The 19,964-nt window shown below is 61.4% G+C and overlaps 1 protein-coding gene and 1 non-coding gene across 2 annotated transcripts; both read left to right on the top strand.

The window, feature by feature from the left end:
* Positions 1-150: 150 nt before the first annotated feature.
* On the top strand, positions 151-18,882 carry WNT10A (Wnt family member 10A). Its single transcript, XM_026034304.1, has 4 exons — positions 151-209; positions 3,015-3,277; positions 12,148-12,524; positions 18,415-18,882. The coding sequence occupies exons 1-4, from the start codon at positions 151-153 to the stop codon at positions 18,880-18,882; spliced, it is 1,167 nt and encodes a 388-aa protein (XP_025890089.1).
* On the top strand, positions 15,047-15,119 carry TRNAV-GAC. Its single transcript has one exon. It is a non-coding gene; the product is annotated as a tRNA-Val (tRNA).
* Positions 18,883-19,964: the final 1,082 nt, after the last annotated feature.

Below are 19,964 nucleotides of genomic sequence, written 5' to 3'. Positions count from 1 at the left end.
GGAGCCAGTGAGAGGGAGGAGAGGGGAAAACACAAACAAGCAAACAACCCACAACAAACAAAGCGGGCAGAGAGCAGCGCCGAGCCCCGCCGCCCCTGCCCCAAAGGCGCCCGCCCGCCCGCAGCCCGCACAGCCGCTGCCCCAGCGAAGATGCGCCCGGCCCTGGCCCACGGACTCTGCTCGCTGCTGCTCAGCCTCTGGGTGCCCAGGTAGGAGCTGCCCCGCCGCYGCCGCCGCCGGGCCCGGGGCTGCTTCCCCGGGGGGTGCTGCTCCGCCGGGCTGGGGAAGGGGAGCTGGCCGGGACGGGGGCTCGCAGGGGTCCCGCTGCTCGCCGCGCYGGCCCGGAGCTCCTCAGAGGCACCGGGATCCCCGCGCTGTCAGGGCCGCTCCCCCCGCTGCTGCTTCCCCCGTCCTGACTGGGTGCCGCTGGGATGCGCCGGGATCGGAGCCCGGCTGGGCAGCGGGGGCGGCAGCACCCGGGCCCCTGTGCCGGGAGGGCCCCTCCATCCGGGGGACAGTCCTGGCACTGGCCATGCCTGCCTCAGTTTCCCCTGCTGCCGCCCGGGGCTGAGGACGAGTCACGCTTTCTTGGGACCCTGCGGAGGGAGAGGAGATGCGGGGAGCACCGTGCTCACCGTGCGCCTGTCACGGGGATGGATATTCCAGAATGGGTGTCCTGGGCTCAGTGCTGTCAGACTTGGCACCGCAGGAACCCGCACTGGAGTGGCAGAGTCCCCAGGTCCCTTCCTCAGCTCTGCCGATGCCAAAGGCGAGGGGGAGAGGAGGGGGCCAGTTGCCTTCCAGAAAGAGCCCCCCAACATTCAGCTTTGCCTTCTATCTCCGGGTGCCCAGTGCCTGGGAGCTCCCTGCTGCCAATGCGCAAACTTGTGCATGACAGGCAGTCAGGGGTTAACTCTGGTGCTCGTGCKTGTGGGGGGGTCCCCCGCCCTTCCCCCTCCCTCCAGCCCCTTTAAATATAATTTRTTAACATTGGGACTTGTATTAATTAAAGCAGCAGCCGCTGCAGCCTGTGACCTGGGGGCTTGTCACCGTGAAATCAAGTTTAAATCCAGAATTCAAGGGAGGAGAGAGCTAAGGGGGAGTGCTGTGTCCTCCTAGGAGGGTGACAGTGACAGTCCCTTGTGAGTCCTTAGCCCTCCTGAGCCCTGGGCRGAGGAAGAGGGAGGCAGACCAGTGCTCCATTCTCTGGGGACCTAGAGAGGGGCTCCTGCCTCAGTTTCCCTGCTTTGCAATGGAAGGACTGGCCATATCACCCCTTCTAGGATGCCCTAGGAGCTGATAGGKAAAAGTGACAGGCACCGCGGCTGGCTCAGGATGAGCAGGGGATGAGGTCCCTGCAGGGTTTGGGGCAGGAGGACTTGGGGGTGCTTGCAGCTGCAGAGGTCTGCAGGGACCTGCTTCTCCCCTTGCTCCAGCAGGATGAATGGCAGCAGGAGCCAGGCACAGGATTTCCCCTCATGTGCAGGAGCTCTCACGGGATGAATTCTGCCCTTTCCCTTCCATTCTCCTCCTCTCTGCACCCACTCGCTGATCCTTCCTGCCAGAGTCATTCTGGCAGAGTCGTTCTGGATTTGCTCTGGAGTAGCCCCACAGATCACCCTACGGAAGTAATGGGATGAGTGAGCTCTGGCAATAAACACAAGTGAGGAGCTGGAGARAGCTCTGCCCTGGTGACAGTGCGACCCTGACAGCTCCCCTTCCCCCCAAGTCCCAATGAGCAGGGACCCTGGGGCTGAACCCTTCCTCCAGAGCAAGGGGAATTCAGTCCCTGGTCCCCGAGCTGCTTCTGTCTGTGTGCCTGGACTGGGCTTGCAGGACCCAGAGGAGCAGATAGGGAGCAAGCCTTCCTCCCCACGCCTGGTTTCTCCATAAYGCAGCTGCAGTTCCTCCTCCAGCATCCTCCTCCAAGTCTCATTTCTGTGATCGAGGTTCAAAGAGCTCCAGTGCCTGCTCCTCCCAGGGACCCAGCCCCTGGCCGACACAGGGAAGAGGGAATCCTGCCTGGAAAGAGCTTTCAGCAGACACTGAGCAGTCCTGAGCAAGGAATGCAGTTGTGCTGAGCTCCTTGTGGACTCTTCTGCAAGCTCCTCAGCATCCTGCTGTCTGCTGCTTGGTTTGCAGGTCCTCTGTTTGTGTGTTGTAGGCCCAGTGGTCCTTGAAGCCATGCCCCAGTCTCTTGGATTTGTGAASACTTATCCATATCCATGCCCCAGTCTCTTGGATTTGTGAAGACTTATCCTAATCCATCTCCCTCCCCACACCCACCTGTCCTATGTGCACCTCTGTCACACCTCCAGACACCTCTCTCTGAGCATAATTTATCCCACATCCAATTTATCCACACCCACACCCCATTCACCTCCTGCTATCCCGGGACAGCATCTTGACTGTATGAACTGCACCATCTCCTTGGACCCTGTCCTGTCCTTGTGCATCTCTTGCACCCATCCATCTGCTAGTCTCGTCTGCTCTCTGTGGTGACAGACATCAGGTCCAGGGCATCTGCGTTGTGGGGTGGACAAGGCTTTGGGTCATTGCTAGCTGAGCATAGCACCGGGAGCCTGTGGCAGAAGCGTGCTCAGTAGGATGTTCACTTCCTAATTTCCAGGCAAAGAGTGGTCTGTTTGGTCACATCCCTTGTCCCACAGTGCCAGGAAGAGGTAGGATTGGCAGAGATGGAGCCTGCATCCAGAAGCAGAGATGGAGCCACATCTGGGGTGGTGTCTTGCTCCAGGGTCCCTATGACCAAGGAAGCCAGGGGAGAAACTCCTGCTGTCTGCACAGTGAACCAGCTCCGGCTGTGTGAGGCTGTGGCCAGGGCTGGAGAGCTCCTGAAGAACACATGGAGTGGTGCAGCCTTAGGAGACTTGGGCTCTGGCTGCAGGAGGGACAGATTTTGCCCCCAGAGGACCCAGGCTGCCTGGCTGCTGGGGCGATGCTGAGCCGTGGTCAGCACTTTGCTCCGAGCTCACAGGCTTCCCTTTCCCTCCCAGCTCCTGCTCCAATGAAATCCTGGGCCTGAAGCTGCCGTCAGAGCCGGTGCTGAACGCCAACACGGTGTGCCTGACACTGCCCGGGCTGACGCGGCGGCAGCTGGAGGTGTGTGTGCGCCACCCCGACGTGACCGCTTCGGCCATCCAGGGCATCCAGATTGCCATCCACGAGTGCCAGCACCAGTTCAGGGACCAGCGCTGGAACTGCTCCAGCCTCGAGACCAAGAACAAGATCCCCTATGAGAGCATCATCTTCAGCAGAGGTAAGGGACAGTCAGCCTCCTTCCTCTTCCTCTACTCAGCTTTCACTCTGTGGTTCTCCGCTGGTTTATAGGACCAGGCAAGGTCTTCTGCATTGCCCTAGGTGAAGGCAGACAGAGAGCCAGAGCTTGAGAGATTTTGGGTCTGCCAGAGCAAGTAGCTACTCTGCCACAGCTGGGCTCTTCTCCATGTGCCTTTGTACCTACTCTTGCTCTTGTCCTGAGCTGTTCCTCCGTGCCTGGCCCCAGCTGTGTCCCCAGTTGTTTCCAAACCCTGCTGCTCTCCAGCATCTTCCTCCATCCTGGGTAGGCTGGTGTCATTGAGAGTCTTAGGGGAGGATGTGCAACACAATTGTAGAGCCTGAAGGCAGATGCCCGTGGTCTCGGGATTAGGTTTGTTGGATGCAATGAACTTCCTGGCTCATTCATGTCATGTGTCTAGTGGGACATAGATCTGTAAACCATCACCTTGGTTTCTTGTCCTTATGCTGTGTCCCCAGTGCAGAGAGCTGAGGCTGTTTTGGGGGAAGCTGGAACCCTGGAGCGTGGTGACACAGTGACCTGGGGGGCACAGGGATGGGCTGTGCTGGAGGCTCACATGCCTGCAGATCCCAAAGCCCATGCACCTGGGAGAGGTCTCCTGCTTAGTGCATTGCCCTGGMTGCCTCCATGGTTTGCCAAACCCAGGTGCCGTGTTCTCCTCATCTTCYGCACAGGCATGGCTAGCTCTGGGCATGTCAACGCCTCTCGGTAGACCCCATGTTGATGCCCTTTCTTTCAGTAGTCGATTGTGTGGATGTTCTGCATGGGGCATGTCAGGGTCCTATAGGAATTATGACCCAATGGACCTTCTATAAGATCTCGTCCTACTTGAAGGCCTTCTCAGCTAAACRCTCTGCATGCAGCCTGGCCTTGGCACAGCCGAACCACCCATGTGCCTCAGGCCGTGGACTGTAGAGACCAAGGTAGTGCTAGTGCCAGCCCGATGGGGTATTGAGGGCAGGCAAGGTGTCCTGCAAACCACTTATTCTTCCAGCTTGTGAGGAGGGAGAAAACTCCCAAAGACCCCGCTCATCTGCTCCCTTGGGGAGATAAACTAGCAAGGTGTCCAGGGAAGACATTCCTTTGCCACCCTGTTCCCAAACTCCCTGCTGCATCTTTCAGCCTCATCTCCAAGCTGCAGAGTGTCTTTGGAGAGTGAGGGGAGACATATCTTGAGATCTTCATTATAGAAGCTTGAGGCTTAAACACCTTTGAGGGCGATGCACTGGCATGAGCCCCCAGTGAGCTGTGGCAGATGGGGCTGGCGGGGAGATGGCTGCGGAGGAAGGCAGAGCTTCAGTGCCTGTAGGTCCTGAGTCCAGGACAGATGGACTCTATTTTTCCGGAGGGGCCATTTTGTTGGAGCAGATGCAGTGCAAGGACTGAGGACCTTGCCATGGATTAGCCCTGTCCCCCTCAGCGTGGAGCCCATCAGAGTGCTGGTGCCTCGAGAAGAGCAGCATCTCTTCCTCCTGAGAGCTGCGTGGAGGTTAGGGCCTGGCAGGGAGGGTGGGGACCGTCAGCCCTGATAAGCATCGCGGTATTTCCAGGTCCTCTTAGGAATGTGGTTCACTTCTAGTCTCCTCGGGCGGCGGGAGACACCAGCTCGCTGGCTCGCGTTGCTGACGCGCCCGGGCTGCCCTCCCTCCTCCCCTTGGCAGCGCGGGTCCCACCGCGGTGTTAGAGAAGCTCCATCAGCCACGTGGCGGGGCAGCCAGCGGTGGGGAAGGCAGCGGCTGGGCGCAGGTACCCTCRTGGGCTGCAGCACCAGGACACAGCAGAGCACAGGGCTCGGCAGGCTATGGGGCTGTGGCTTCCCCATAGCCTGTAAAGCCCCTGCTCCATCTCTGAGCCCAGGGAGGCTCCCCCAGCCCATCATCATGGGCTGAACAGCTGATGGAGCCTTGGACAACATGGGTGAAGTAATTGCTCCATTCATGGAGGCAAGGAGATCCATCCACCTCTCATCATGGCTGAWGATCAGGGTGTTTGCTAAAGGCAGCGCCCACCTCTATTGGATCCCCTGCAGTGACAGCTGGTCCCAGCTCTTTGGGATGATCTGCAGGTTCGGGAAGAAGGAATTGAATGAAGGATGACTGGAATTGGTAACGAGAGGAGAGGAAAAGCTTACAGGTGAGGAAGGGTCTGCTGATGCCCAGCAGGGCGCAGGGCAAGGGAGTGGGCAGGGGACAGGAGTGTGCAAAGCACAACACTTGTGTGGTGCCTGCCGGAGAGCAGGGCAATATCGGGGCTCTCACTGCTCCCCCTTGCTGAGTTCCAGCACTGGCTTTCCGCATMTCTCACAGGTCCGCTTGTGCCTGGTGACAAGGGGCCGTATCCAGCCCATCTGCCCTTGTGGTCCACGTCTCTCTTTCCCAGCTGTCAGGGCGATTGCAGAAGGGTGCAGGCCCCTGCTCGGGGTCTGTGCGGTGGTAGGGAGGAGGGGTGCCTGGCGCAGCCCCACACACTGGGTCCAGGAAGCTTGAGGACACAGCTCAGCCCAGGCGTCCAGCACCAGTGGCATCCCACYTCCTGGCTGTGCTGGAGTCCAGGGCTCAGCACTGGGCACAGACGGAGGTAGGGATGGAGCAGCAGAGCAGACAGGCACCTCAGWGCCCTCCTCTTTTTGAGGCCAGAGGATGCAGGAGGAGTCCCAGACATCCAGGCTGTTCTGCGCAGATGCTCAAAGCTGCTTCAGCACAGAGCAGGTCCCTGGGCTCATGGCCTAGCTTGTCCCCTCCTGTGCCCCCCAGTAAGGGAGCTGGCACTGTGAGCATCACCTTACAACTGTCACAGACACAGATGAGCAGCCCAGCCAGGAGAGCAGGGATGCAGGGCACCTCTCCTGAGCCCAAAGCCGGGAGGAGAGGGAAGTGGGAAAGTGAGGGATGCAGACTGCAGGCATTAGTGCATGCGACCCTGGGGGACCAGGTCCCTGCTCCGCGCCCTGCCCCATCCTTGCYGTGCCTGGGAGCACAACGTGCTCATAGGATCATTGTTTGTAACCCGAAGTGACAGAGCCCTTTAATCTTTCATTCCTTTTCCCACTTCTTCTGCCATCAGTTCAGCCATGCGTGAATCTCACTTTAAATTATTTGTAGCTGGTTTCTCCCTCCCGCTCTGCTCCTGTCCTCTCRTGTCTCGCGCATCCTTCCCGGTGCAGGCGGTGAGCCCCGGCTCTGCCAGCTGCCCGCCACTGCTCTGCCCAGCAACCCAGTGCACCCCCGAGCCTGCGGGACCAGCCACAGGAGCTGGCTGGACCCGAGAGCCAGGACAAAGGACAGTGGCAAACAAGCCCCGTTTCCCTGTCCCATTGAGCTGGTCCAAGTAAGTTTGAGTGCAATCTTGGGCACCTGGAAATCAGCCAGCTCTGAATCCGGTAGGGGTGGGAATCTGGGAAGGAGCTTTGGGCAAGAGCAACTGGGAGGGAAAGGATGCTGATAGTACCCGGAATGGCTGCAAGGCAGCGGTGCTCAACAGGTGAGCAGGGGCAGAGCAGCAGTGCAGCTCAGGGCTTAGCACCCCTGCGCTCGCGAGCACAGCCCCAGTTCTCGTGATGCACCCGTGAGAGTGCTGCGGGTTTTGCAGTGTCAGCCTTCTGATGCTGCACTCGTGGCAGTGTGAGAGGGGCTCTTGCCTCTCYGCTGAGCCTCCAGCCCCATCTTTCCCCCTGGTCCTTCTTGGCACTCGTCTCCTCCATGTGCATTCAGTTCTGCCTTTGCAAAAACTCCTCACAGCCTTCCCAGCTCTCTGGCCRGCTCCCTCCCTCCTCACTGTTCCCTGAAATTGTCCCCTCCATCCCTGCAGTCCCTCTTGCTCCCTCTGCATGGTGGCCTGGCCAGCAGAAATGTCTTCTCCTTGACCACAGGGCTGATGAACAAGGATGAGGCAGAGAGATGGATGCAAGTGGCTGTGTCCGCACAAGTACTCGAGACTGGACTCTTTCTTTGGCTCCAAGTGCAAGCAGCCTGGGTGCATCTGCACAGCTAAACATCCTCGCACCCCAGAGAAGGTGGCTGCATCCACCCCACATATCCAGGCCTGATATGTGCCCTGCCTCCTGGGGCTACTGGGCACTCTGGTTTGTCTGGGCTGAATTTTGCCAGGTCACAGGTCCTTGTCATGTCCCTGCTTGTGCATCTAGCGCACATGCTCCCTGAGCTGGGTACCGCAGCCCTGGGGCTATCCTGCAGCCAGGCAGAGGCTGCTGGAGATGTGCAGATACCCAGAGCATTGCCACTTGCTCATGCCAGCCCCRTCCCTGTCTCTTATGTGAAATAAATGGGATCTTGACTGAATCACAGGGATGCCTGGAAGGCTCCCAAGGCACACGGGCTGGAGAGGAGGTGACTCTGGCGTGCAGGATCCCCCTAGTTGCTCCGGCACCTTTGGCAGGATGAGTGAGGTTTGCAGGCTCTTCCTCCTTGGAAGGGCTCCCAGGGGCTAGGGGCGTGTGTGACTGTTGCCAAACCTGGAGCTCTTAGAGCAAGAAGGGGGAACTCCCCGGAGTGCAGGGAAAAGCCGGGCCCTGGGGCCTCGCCAGCCTGCAGTCAGAAGCGAGGGCAGGCTTTGCTGTGCATGGCTGGGCTACCCAGAGAGAAGGTGCCGAGCGCGGGACCCCAGTGCCTGGCCATGCAGCACCCCAACCAAGCACCAGCGCCCGCAGACCGCGGCGCCCGGCGCCATGCGGCTGCAGCTGGGCTCCTGGCAGGGCTTTTGGCCTCCTCGGGCAAGCTGCACGCTTAGCCCACCTGGCCCCAAAGCACACGCAGGTGCTGCAGAGGAGCCTGCCAGGCGCCCAGCTGCATCCCCAAGGGCCCCTGCATCCCCTGCACATCCACCAGCCCAGGGGCACTAGCGGGGCCGTGGGCACCGGGTGACGCGGTGGGGACAGGGTGACGCGGTGGGGACAGGGTGACACGTTGGGGACGCGGGTGTGAGCGGGGCTCCGTGTATCCCGCAGCGCGGCTCCAGCTCCCGGCGCCGTGGGCGGCTGTGGAGCCACGTGCTCGGAGCGAGGGCTCCAGGCTGTCCCCGATACCCACTCGGCAGGCGCGGGGAGGCAAGTCGCGATCTGCAGGGAGCCGTTCAGCGCCTGGCGCCGGGCCAGAGCCTGGCAGGTTCACCTGCAGTTTAATTAGGGAGAGGGGAGGGCAGGAGCGGGCCGGGGGAGAGGCGGCGTGTCGGGGCTGGCTGCCCGTGCCGGCCGCGGGAGTGACGCCGCCGCCGCGGCAGCCGGCAGGGCCAGGCGCAGTGGGCCGGACGGCTGTCCCCGGTGCCACGGCGGGTGGATGAGCACCCCAGGGCACCCCGTGTTGGGGTGAGGCTGCATGGACCACCCCCTGGCACCACTCGTGCCAGGCTGAGCTGTGTGGGGAAGCTGGTGGCATGGCTGGGAAGGGGCTGCGGTGCAGATGGCTGCATTGGGGAAAGGCACCCAGCCTTGGGCAGTCACCTCCCTCCCAGCGAGCTCTGGACAAGAGCAAAGCTTTGGTTTGCTTTGAGGATGTGCTTTGCTGTGCACAGCTCACAGCCTCTTGTGCCCTGGCAACGTTGGGGTCCCCACCAGCACCTGAGCCCTGACTGCTACCTTGGGCCCACATGCGCTGAGATGGGGCCGCTGCAACGTCTGCACAAGAAGCAGGGCCAATTTGATTTTGGGGTCCTGCTAAATAACCCCTGTCTCCTCAATGAGTGTTACCTGGAGAGCAGCAGGTGCCTCCACAGAAGATATTTTGTCTTGCTGAGACATGGGCTTTGGAACTGACCCTGGGTCCAAGATCTCAGGCCCATAAAGGGCCATAAAGATCTTTGGGTGAGTGTCTGGCTCAGTCTTCAGCACAGGGCGAGTGGGATCCAGGTTGTGGGGCTGGGGCTGGTGTCCTCCGCTCCTTCTTTACAGCAAGATGTTTTGCTTCCCACAACCCTCCTCCTCRCACATCCCATGGCTACCGCATCCTCTGTGGTCTTTGGAGAGACCCRGTGATTCAGATGTCACTGCTGAGGTCTGATGTGGCTGAGGTGAGTGGAGAGCCTCCCTCCAAAGGCTCTGCTGCGGTTCCTGGAGGCTCCCACCTCACTGAGACCATGAAGGCAGCGGGGCTGCTCACCCCATCACTGTGATCCTCTGGGCTCTGCCATGGCTCGGGAAGAGCAAGGACTGTAGCCTGAAGCTCGCAATGTGCTGGCATCACTGCTGTGGTCCCATGGGGTGGCTGGATTCATGGGAGCTCGGCATTGTCCTACCCATGTCCTCCTGTTCGCTCCCAGCCCTCCAGGGAATCGCAGCAGAAGGGAGGAGATGCAGTGAGGCCAGACACAGAGGTACCGTCCCCAAGCAGAGCCACGTCACGCTAGGAGGTGATGCTCGGCAGGATCCATGCCRGGAAATGACCACCTGGAGATGGGGACAAGGCTCCCGGAGCTGGGAGAGGTCACATCCCAGGGGAGCAGCCGGTCCCCTGCCTGCTGCACGTGGGGTGGCAGCTCCAGGGACAATGACCGCTGTGGCTGCTGGTTCCTGCATGGCTGGAGAGCAGCAGAGGAAGGAGGAGCGCTGGGATGGACCCCAAGCCTTTCCCAGCTCCGGAGGGCCCCAAATGGAGCCGTCTGCTTTACCTGCAAGGAGCAGGGTGTGTGAGACAGAGTGGGTGGGGTAGAGTTTCTGTCTGGGCTCCCAAAGGGATTTTAAGGAGATGCCGCATGGGAAAATGTGAGGCTGTAGAAGCGTGTGAGAGAGAGGCTAGCGGGAAGGCAGGGCTGCAGAGGGGAGCGTCGTGCCGGGCGGAGGATTTGTCCCTGCTGTCCCTTGCAAAGAGCTTGGCCCACAGCTGTGCAGGTGCTGAGCGTGGCTGCATGAGCAGCATCCGGGGGTCCTCGGGGGCTGGAAGCCTCCTCTGCTTGTGACGTGCAGGGCAGAGCTGATGGGGCAGGAGGCAAAACTGCTGCCGAGGACCTCACTGCGCCCCGTCTCCATCCCACACCCTTGCGGGGGCTGAAGTGGCCCCAGCTCGTGCTGGCGTGAGCGTTGTGCAGCCRCCGTGTCCCGCTCAGCTGGTGGGGGTGCTGCCCCAGCAGCCCCATTACCTGCCCCGTGAAAAATGCTGTGGGACTCGTGCCCGCGCGGAGCCCGGCTCCAGGCGAGCTCGCCCGCCACCGAGGGGAAGCCGGGAGAGGCTCCCGGCTGCTTTTAAGCAGCGCCTCGTTAATTTTTTAAACGCACCGGTGTCAAATTAGCACACAAAAGAGCAGCAGGACTTTAAATGCAGGTTCCTGAGATGCATTTCATTTCCCTTTAATAAGATCATTGYGTTTACTCAGCAGGCGGCAAGGAAGCACCGAGGAGGGCTGCGTGCTCGCTGTGCTGCTCGCGGCAAGGGAGCACTTGCACCTCGTGATGCAGGCCAGGGTGGGGGCATCGGGGCGCTACCCCAGCCCCCCCATTTGCCATTACAAGCCCCCAGCATGGGGGAAAATGCCCCCAGGCCTCTGCTTGGGCTGCGGTGGAGCGAAGGCTGCTCTTGGCCGGAGGAGGAGGGAGGGAGACTTGCTGCTTGCTCTATTTATTTATTCACGTGTGAAGCAGCGGCCGCAAAGGCGGCGCTGCCTCCTCCGCACGCACGTGCTGGGCGTTCGCTGCGCAGCCGAGCGAAGCGCACCGCGGGTCTCCTGCCCGCCCCGACAGCAGCGGCAAGGAAAATATTAGTTTGTGTTCAAGAAAAGAGAAGGCTCCCAGGTAGGGGAGGCTCTGTCCTGGTCTTGGTGGCAGTGCAAGGGGCCTGGGCAGCCCCTGCTCCGGACAGTGCCCAATGTGGCCCCGGCCCCACCGCGGGGAGCCATCCCCATCCCCTTCCAGCCCATCCGGCGCTAATGACACTGCTGCTGCTCCCCAGCGTTTAACGACAACCAGCTGCCGGCGCTGGCAGGGCGCGYTGCGGTCATGCCGCACTCGAGCAAACTGGAGATGCTCAGTTTTTCCAGCCCTGTGTCGCGTTTGCAAGATGTTCCAAGGCCTGGTGACAGCCAGCAGGGCTCTGGGAGCAAGGGAAGGATGCGGCTGGGCAGGCACTGCCGCGTGACCCCTCTCCTTGCCTGGTCCTGCGCTCTGCAGCCGAGCGGAGCCGGCAGACAGGACTGGGACAGACATGTGCTGTGTGGGCACAGCCTGGCAGCATCAGTGCCAGCTCGGCTGGTGTCCCCAGGGCTGGCGCTGCACAGCTGGGGGACGTGTGCAGGTGGGCAGCAAGGCTGCCCCTGGCCGGGAGGCAGCAGGGATGGAATCGTGCCCAGCACCCTGCTGCAACCTGGGCAGACAAGTGTCCCCGCAGGCTGCATCGCTTTGGGTCCAGCTGCTGGGGACCTGGCCTCCTCGTGCTTCCCAGGGATACAGAGGCCTCAGGAATGGCCATTGCCCTGCAGTGCTGTTCCTCAGCCAGGGGCTTTTCTAATACAGTGAGAATCTCTGAGCAGGGAGGAGGGGTCTGCCCTCCCCTGCCCATCAGAGCTGTAATGCTCCTGCCAGGGGCCTGATCTTGGCCGTGGTGCCATCTCTGCCAGGTGATTCTGGGAGCAGCGAGATGCTGGGTGCAGGCCTGGGAGTCCCTGTTGCATCCAGGGACAGCAGAGCCTCAAAGAGCCCGTGGAGAAGGAGGCTGGGGGCAGSAAGGGGAGCAGAGCCCACACGAGGATTCACTCCTCCAGGTCCACCCATCAGGGCACAAGCAGGACCTCGGGCCCTCGCCCTGAGCGGAGTCTCCCTGCAGCCGGCAAGGTGCCGGGGCTGCTCCGCCGCTGCCCGGCGGTGCCCTGAGTCCCTCTGTGCCTCCTTGCAGGCTTCCGGGAGAGCGCCTTCGCGTACGCCATCGCKGCGGCCGGCGTGGTGCACGCCGTGTCCAACGCCTGCGCCCTCGGCAAGCTGCAGGCGTGCGGCTGCGACCAGAAGCGCCGCGGCGACGAGGAGGCCTTTCGGCGCAAGCTGCACCGCCTCCAGCTGGAGGCCATGAACCGCGGCAAAGGCATGGTGCACGGCGTGCACATGGAGCACATGCCCGCCGAGACCCCCGGCCTCCAGGACTCCTGGGAGTGGGGAGGCTGCAGCCCGGATGTGGACTACGGGGAGAAGTTTTCCAAGGACTTCCTCGATTCCCGGGAAACCTACAGGGATATCCACTCGCGCATGAGGCTGCACAACAACCGCGTGGGCCGCCAGGTGAGCAGAGCGGGGCGCTGGGCAGGGTGGCGGGGGGTTCCTGTGCCTGGGGCATGGCTGGATCATCCTGCCCTCTTCCCTGATCCCTGGAGCCCAGCCTCAGAGCTTGCTGCAGCGAGCCTGGCTATGGGTGCCAACGCGGATGGTATTGCAATAAATCCAGCTCTGGCTGTTCTGAGGGCAGCAGGTTCCTCAGGACCTGGGGATGGTGTCTCCTCCGGATGGACTCTGGGACAGACTGGAGTGGAGGGCGCTGGAGCACAGCCGCAGGCTTTGTGGATGGGGAGGAGTGGCTCTGAGAAGGAAGGGGCTGAACTGCCCTGGCTCCACGAGCAGGCACTGCATGGGCTCCCAATACCCAGCTGCAGCCCTGCCTCTGGAGACAGAGTGCGCTGATGCCAGTGGAGCCACCAACACCCTCATTCCCCAACCCCATGGTGGAGCTGGAACCTACCCAGCCAAGGGGACCATCCTCCCCTCTGTCCTTATGGTGGCCAATCTAGTTGTAGTTGTTCCAAGCTCTCTGCTTGGGAACTCATGGTTGAAAGCAGCCTGACAGTGGAGGTGGTCACCACACGGGCAGGACAGTTGCATTTCCCCACCTGACTTTGCCAGAGCAGGAGCTAGGGAGACTCGCACCACTGCTGGGTGTAACGTTGACCCTGCCTCATGGATCCAGTGTGATATTTGTCCCCTGTCACACACAGCCAGGCCAGCGCAAGGAGGTGGGAGATGCCTGTGCATGGTCCATGGACTGTCCACACAACAGAGCGGGGCCAAGAGAGACGCCCAAGCTCGGGCAGTTGTTGCTGACGGCCTCAAACCAGACATACATCTGGTTTGCTCACTTTCCCATCTCATCTGCTTCATAAGACAGGGCAGAGCAAAGGCGCTGCCTTTCTTGAAGATGCTGGCTGTGTCCCAGGGAGGGACACTGGCCTCAAAGCAGAGCAGTTCCCCAAGTCCTGGCACCCCACTGGGGCTCCRGACCCAGCAGTGCTGGGGGCTACTCGGTGCCCCAGGTCATGCCACCCGGCTGCCCTCGTTCAGCCTGGCACAGCCCTGGTTCTCCAGGAGCATTTCCCTGCAGAGCCAGGACTGCTGCAAGCTCCATCACTACTGCAAGGTGCATTTGACTCATTAATCCCGGTCTCCCAGCAGCAACAGCCGGGAGTTTTGCTCTTCCTCCCAAGGCAGTCACTGGCACTTGCAGCACTCTGCTCCCACAGCCTTGCCCAGGTCCAGTTTCCCAGTGCAGGGCACTCTGCCTCTTGCTTCTTGACAGCAGAAAGGAGCCCGTGCTCGAGCCTGTGCTCGCTCCTCCTYGCCTTGCCATGCTGAGTGTCCAGCCTCGGAGGCACTGATACACCCCAAGCCTTGGGCTTGCTTAACATTTCCTATTTAAAACCCTGCTTTCGGTTGTTTACAGTTTTGTCAGGTTTTGACCTATGGGGTGGACATGTCACGGGCTGCAGGAATAAGTAATTAAAGGTCAGAATTGCGTGGGGAGTGTTTCCCTGTGAAGGCTTAGACATCTGCATGTTCCTCTTGCTCTGAGATTGTTTAAAACAGTGAGCTGGGGAGACTGTGGAGGAAGGGATTGATATTTGCCAATGCCTTGTGCTGGAACTGGGCTTTACTGCTCCCAAAGGCTGTCCCAGCTTGGCCCAGCTGTGAATGCCTGGGAAAAAAAACAAGGATTTTTCATGCTTYGCCATATTTGTTTGCACATGGCTCAGCATTAGACAGCTAAATGCTGCCCAGGCTATTCTGTCCCAAGCCATGTGGCACCCCTGTCCCATGTCTGGCCACAGGGCTCGTCCCAGTCCCCCTCCAGCTCTGTGTGCCCTGAGCTGCCACAGGCTCAGACATCTGGGACCTGTGTTCCTGTTTYCCAATGGAAAACAGACCCCTGCAGGATGAGGAGAGGATGGGGAGAGCCAGGTCTCTGGAAAGGAGGTCACTGGGTAGCTCCTTTGAGATCCAACAACAGCAAAAGTGCATGGGATCTGCTCATGCCTGAGTGCAAGGAGGTGGCTTGGGAGCAGCAATGCCCTTATTGGCTCTTGGTGGCTTCGGAGACAGGAGTTAGACTGAGGGTTTGAAGGGTATAAGGAGAGGGAGAAAAGGACCTGACGTGACCTTTGGATGGGTTGTGATGGTAGTGACAGCCGTGCCACTGTGGATGCTACTGCTGCATGAGGCTCGCACCACATGGGTCCCTTGGTCACTGGGTGTGCCCTGAGGCTCGGTCCTCCCCAGCAGCACTGTGGTGCAGCCACGAATGCTCTGCCCTGCTGCACACCATTCCTTTCCATGCCTCACATGCAGSTGCAGCATCCAGAGCTCTCCAGCATCTTGATGGGATGGTGCTGAGCACCCTCTCCACGGTGCATGGATGTCCCACAGGTGCYGCGTGGCCGGATAAGGCCGGTTCATGCCTGGCTCCCAGTCCAGAGGCTGCAGCACTAGAGGAGGGGACAAAGCTGCAAGTGGCTCGTCACAGATAGCCAGTGATGTGGGTTTCTGTAGTGTAGTGGTTATCACGTTCGCCTGACACGCGGAAGGTCCCTGGTTCGAAACCAGGCAGAAACACACGGCAGTTCACTTTTAAATCGCAGCATCCTGGGGCTGCAGGCCGGGTACGGTGCCGAGCACCCACCCTCCCACTGATTGCCCCCGACCATGGCGCACACCAGATTTTCCCTTCTCTGCCGCCCACCACACACAGGGCAGCCTCCCTGCTGGGATGCCTGCTTGTGAGTTTAAGTCTCAGCACTAGGTAAATAGGAGCAGGTTGCGAGACTTAAACCCCAAGGTCCATCTCTGCCCCACGCGCTTGGTAGCCAAAGGTTGCAGGTGAAAAAGCCTCAGCAAGGAGCCAGGCGAGCGCCAGGAACCAGGTGAGGACAGGAGGTCTCAGCTCAYCCTTGTGACACAAATAACCCAATGCTCCCTATGACTGGTGGGGCAGACGCAGGGAGTGAGGAAGGTTTTCCATCACTAGGGCAGAGCTGGCTTCAGGTCAGAGCCTTTATTTGTATTATGAGGAGCAGCTAGACAGTCGGACAGGACTTTCCACCACAGCTCCGCTCAGCCGGGCTGCTCCAGCATCTATGCTGGTGCTGAAGGACGGCGACCAAGCCCGGCCCTGCACATTGGGTGCTGCCAGCAGGGATGCCTGGAGCCATGCCGCATCCCAGCCCTGCTCTGAACGCATAGCTGGCCTGCGGCTCWGCCGGATATTTTCCTCATGGACTCAGGGAGGGAGTTTGCCACAGGGATGAGGTGCCACACTGGGTGGGCTAGGGACAACCAGCACCRATAACTCCTGTGGGAGGTTTCAGGGTCAACTGATGCATCAGGGCGGGATGTGCCGCACCGGGAGGATGTCTCAGCATCCCGGGGAGCCCTCCCTGCCATCCTCAGCCCCACGGGGAGGAAGCAGCAGGTGTGAGCTGTGGCGAGAGTGCATGAGGCTCTGCAGGTCCTCCTAGCCCGGCAGATCAGAGCAGAGGATGAAAGGGAATGGAACTACCCATTACCCTCACAACAAAGGCCTCCGATAAAGCGCTTATGAGCGTGTCTGGGAGGAGCTGGGAATGTGTGAAGGAAAGCACCAGCGAGTCCGGGCATGTGCCGAAGCCGGTGTGTGTGAGACGGGAAGGACGTGGCCGGGTAGGGGTGAGTGGAGGAGCCCGTGGCAAAGGCACCAAGCAGAGTTCAGCCTGGCTCTCCCTGTGCGTTACGTACCGGGACTCCTGGCCTGCCCGGGGAGCCGTGCTGGGCTAGTGGTGGGACCCTGTGTTCCCTGGCTGCCTGGGGGTCATGCCGTGCAGCAGGCAGGAGCTGGGCTCTCTTGGTTCCTCGGGTTGACCCTGCAGCACTTAGGATGCCCATGGGAAAGGGTCAGCACAGTCTGGGCCAGGTGATGAGGGTAGCAGGCCCATGTCACCCTCTCCGACCATCCAGGAGACCATCCGCAGTCCCGAGTGAACCRCTGGCTGTCACACTGTGGTCACTGTGGTCCTCTCCATCCCGTCCAGGATGACCCCAGCCCTCTGGGTAGTGCCATAGGCCTCTTGCCTCCAATCTGGCAGTCCTCAAGTGGAGAGGGGAGCTGGGAAGGAATGGGATCCTGGTGCGAGTGAGTTCCCGTGGACTGCAGCAGGCAGCCACTGTTCCCTGCCGGCACACCCAGGGCACGGCGGAGAGGCCGGGCAGCTCATTACCTGCGCACAAGGGCTGTTCCCAGCGGGAGACAGGGCTCTCCGCGGGATGAAAGCCAAACTCCGGCCCAGCCCAGACCTCTGCGCCATGTGCCCCGAGCTCCGGGTGTGTTTTCCTGACCTGCCTTCATTAACATAAGTGCTTAGCAACGTCGAGATTTACTCAAAAACAAGAAAACAAGCAGAAAATAAAATGCCCGCCCCTACCAAAACAAGGCACTCCTTGCACAYGCGTTTAGCCCGGGACGGGCAGGCAGCGAGCACCAGGCACCGAGCTGGGCACGTGGGCACGGCTGCCACCACGGGGGGCTCCCCAGGCTCCCCGAGCCCCGAGGGCGGGGGTTACATGAGCTGCTGAGGATGGGGGTTACTCTGCCACGGCTTAGCTGAGCCCCACTGGCAGCCCACGGGGGCCGTGGGGAAGCTGTGGGACCCCGCTCGTGGAGGTTGGGAGCAGGCAGGAAATTGTCTCCCRGCCACCACAAAGCTGGTGGCAAAGCGCTTCAAAAGGCCTGCTGCCTTAAATCTATCCACGCTCTGTAATTTGGGGCTAATTTCCCTCATTACGTCGTTACTGCCGGGCAAGGGGTGCTGAGGGGGAGGACTGGGACARCCCTCCTCTCCCTGCTGCTCCGTGAGGTGGCTTCGCAGGAGACCCCGCAGTGCCCAAGGCAGGATGCAGGTCCCCACRCAGGGACAGAGCAGAGGGCAGCTGCCTCCAGGGCCACTCGTGCATGTGCAGCTGCTCTGCACCCCTGGAGGGTGCTGCACCCCCGGGCATGGCCAAGGCAGCACCCTGGGCTACCAGCACCTTGTCCACCCCACAAAGTGTGCATGCTGGGGCTCCCCAGCAATGCAAGCCTGCACCTCCACCTGGGAGAAACTGGGTGGAGGGAAGGGCCAGCTCGGGTGCGTAGAGCTGCACAAGCAAATGCCCATGAGCCACATGCAGCTCTGCTCGCCCCCAAGCCCTTCAGCRCCCGCTCTGGCTGCACACCTTGCTGGGGCACCCGTCCCCTCCTCCACAGGCTCCTTGCCATGGCCACCTGCCTGGCGGTCCTGCTTGCCMATGCCGACCGCTTGCTCCTGTGCAAACCGCACTCCCTGACCGCCCCAAACCACAGCCGTGGGCAGCCACGGGCGCTGCCCCCTTGCAGAGGCCAGACGTGTGGCAATGGCCTCGCTGTGGCCTCCCGAGACCGCAGGTCCAGGCTGTGAGCATCTCGGGTCCCTGTTTGAAGTTCAGCTCACAGCGTGATGGCAACAGGCAGCAATTCAGCCCCCTGGCTCTGTGCCCGGGGCTTGCTCAGGAAAACAGGCAAGAGCCAAAAGTTAAGCTGCTCCTGGGGCTTAAGCTGGGGCTTGCAGGGGTACCTGAGCTCTGCAGAGCTGCCTGCACCAGTCACTGTAGGAAAACTCTGAGATGGGGTAAACAGGTCATCCTTCAGGTTGTAAACCAGCACATAGAGAATGTGTGACAGTGCAGGGCGATGTGAGCGAGTCTGGACAGGGCAAGGGAGCAAGAGATGAAGCTGCTGAGGATGCAAGAGGAGCTCCTCGCAGGCAGCCATGTACATGGAAGGAAGGATGGGGGTCCGGGACCGAGCGGGTGGCCCCTGGGCACTGTTTCCCCCATGCTGACCCCTCGCCTGCCCTTGCAGGTGGTGATGGACAACATGCGGAGGAAGTGCAAGTGCCACGGCACGTCGGGGAGCTGCCAGCTGAAGACCTGCTGGCAGGTGACGCCCGAGTTTCGCCTCGTGGGCTCCCTGCTCAAGGACCGCTTCTATGGGGCCACCCTCATCCGGCCCCACAACCGCAACGCGGGGCAGCTGGAGCCGGGCCACGCGCGGCACCGCCGCCGCGCCGGCATCAGCGAGCTCGTCTACTTCGAGAAGTCGCCCGACTTCTGCGAGCGGGAGCCGGCGCTGGACTCCTTGGGCACGCAGGGGCGCCTGTGCAACAAGACGAGCCCGGGCATGGACAACTGCGAGAGCCTGTGCTGCGGGCGCGGGCACAACATCCTGCGGCAGACGCGCAGCGAGCGCTGCAACTGCAAGTTCCACTGGTGCTGCTTCGTGGCGTGCGAGGAGTGCCGCATCACCGAGTGGGTCAGCGTGTGCAAGTAGCGCGGCAGGGACCGGCGCCCGCCCCGCGGTGCCCGGGACAGGGACACCTGCGTGGGGCGGGAGGGAGACGGGCGCCCACGTCGGGGTGGGGGACGTGCAGCTGTGGCACCCGCTTCCCTCCGCGAGAGGAGATGCTCAGATGCTCCTCGGAAACCAGCACTTTGTGGGAGGGCAGGGCTGCCGCCCGGCCCCGGGACGGCGCACGCGGGCTCCCGGCGGCGGGAGCCTTGTACAGACCCCGGCACCAGCACCGCTCGGGGGGCGGAGGGTGGGCGCGGGAGGGGGCGGCTCGCTGGCACCCAGCGGGACGGGGCAGGGAGGGAGGGGGACCGCACAGCACCGGGAGCCCTGGGGAGGGGGGAAACACGCCGGCACAGGGCACGGGCTCCTCTGACCTCACGCAAAGCCGTGCTCCGGCGGGATGGGGATGGAGGACAAGCATCCCACGGGAYGGAGACAGGGGCACAGCAGCCCAGCGCGGAGCCCGGCTCCGTCAGGGTCTGGATTGGGCTGAGGCGCGGAGAATTTCCATGGGGGCTGGAGGGGAGGATGCCCAGCCATGCTGTGTGTGCCTGTGTTATTGTATGGTAAGTTATTTCCTGATTGTGAATAAAAGTGGATTGGAGACAGCATGAGGTATTTTGGGGTGCAGCACTCGCCTATTCCAGCATGCCATGTTCCTCTACTTGATCCCAAAGGACGGAGGAGCACTCCGGGTGCCACCTACCCAGCCRTGCAGGACTCTCTCCAGTGCTCTGCTGCCAGCCCGTAACTAGAGCCCCAGGCGCTCTTTGCAGAGGGGCAGGAGATGGGGGCCCATGAAGGCCCTTGCAAGGTGGCTGGGGGAGATGGTTGGACCTCAGAGCGTGGAGGGGTGAAGGCAGCGAGGCTGGGCCGGGCCATGGGGACCCTCCGTCTGCCGGCCGCCCTCAGCAGCCGGTGCCCAGCGGAGGGGAGGGCACCGCGGCTGGCAGCCCGCCGGGGCAGCGTGGTGAATCATGCTGCTGGTATCTCCTGCTGATAACTTCCCTGCTCCTCCTACAGCTTCATGCCCCTTGGGGCTATGCAAAAGAAGAAGAGGG

This window comes from Nothoprocta perdicaria, unplaced genomic scaffold (assembly GCF_003342845.1).
Source record: "Nothoprocta perdicaria isolate Ctin4 unplaced genomic scaffold, notPer1 scaffold_0, whole genome shotgun sequence".
Classification (NCBI taxonomy): Eukaryota; Metazoa; Chordata; class Aves; order Tinamiformes; family Tinamidae; genus Nothoprocta; species Nothoprocta perdicaria.
This window is presented reverse-complemented; position numbering and strand designations above follow the sequence as displayed.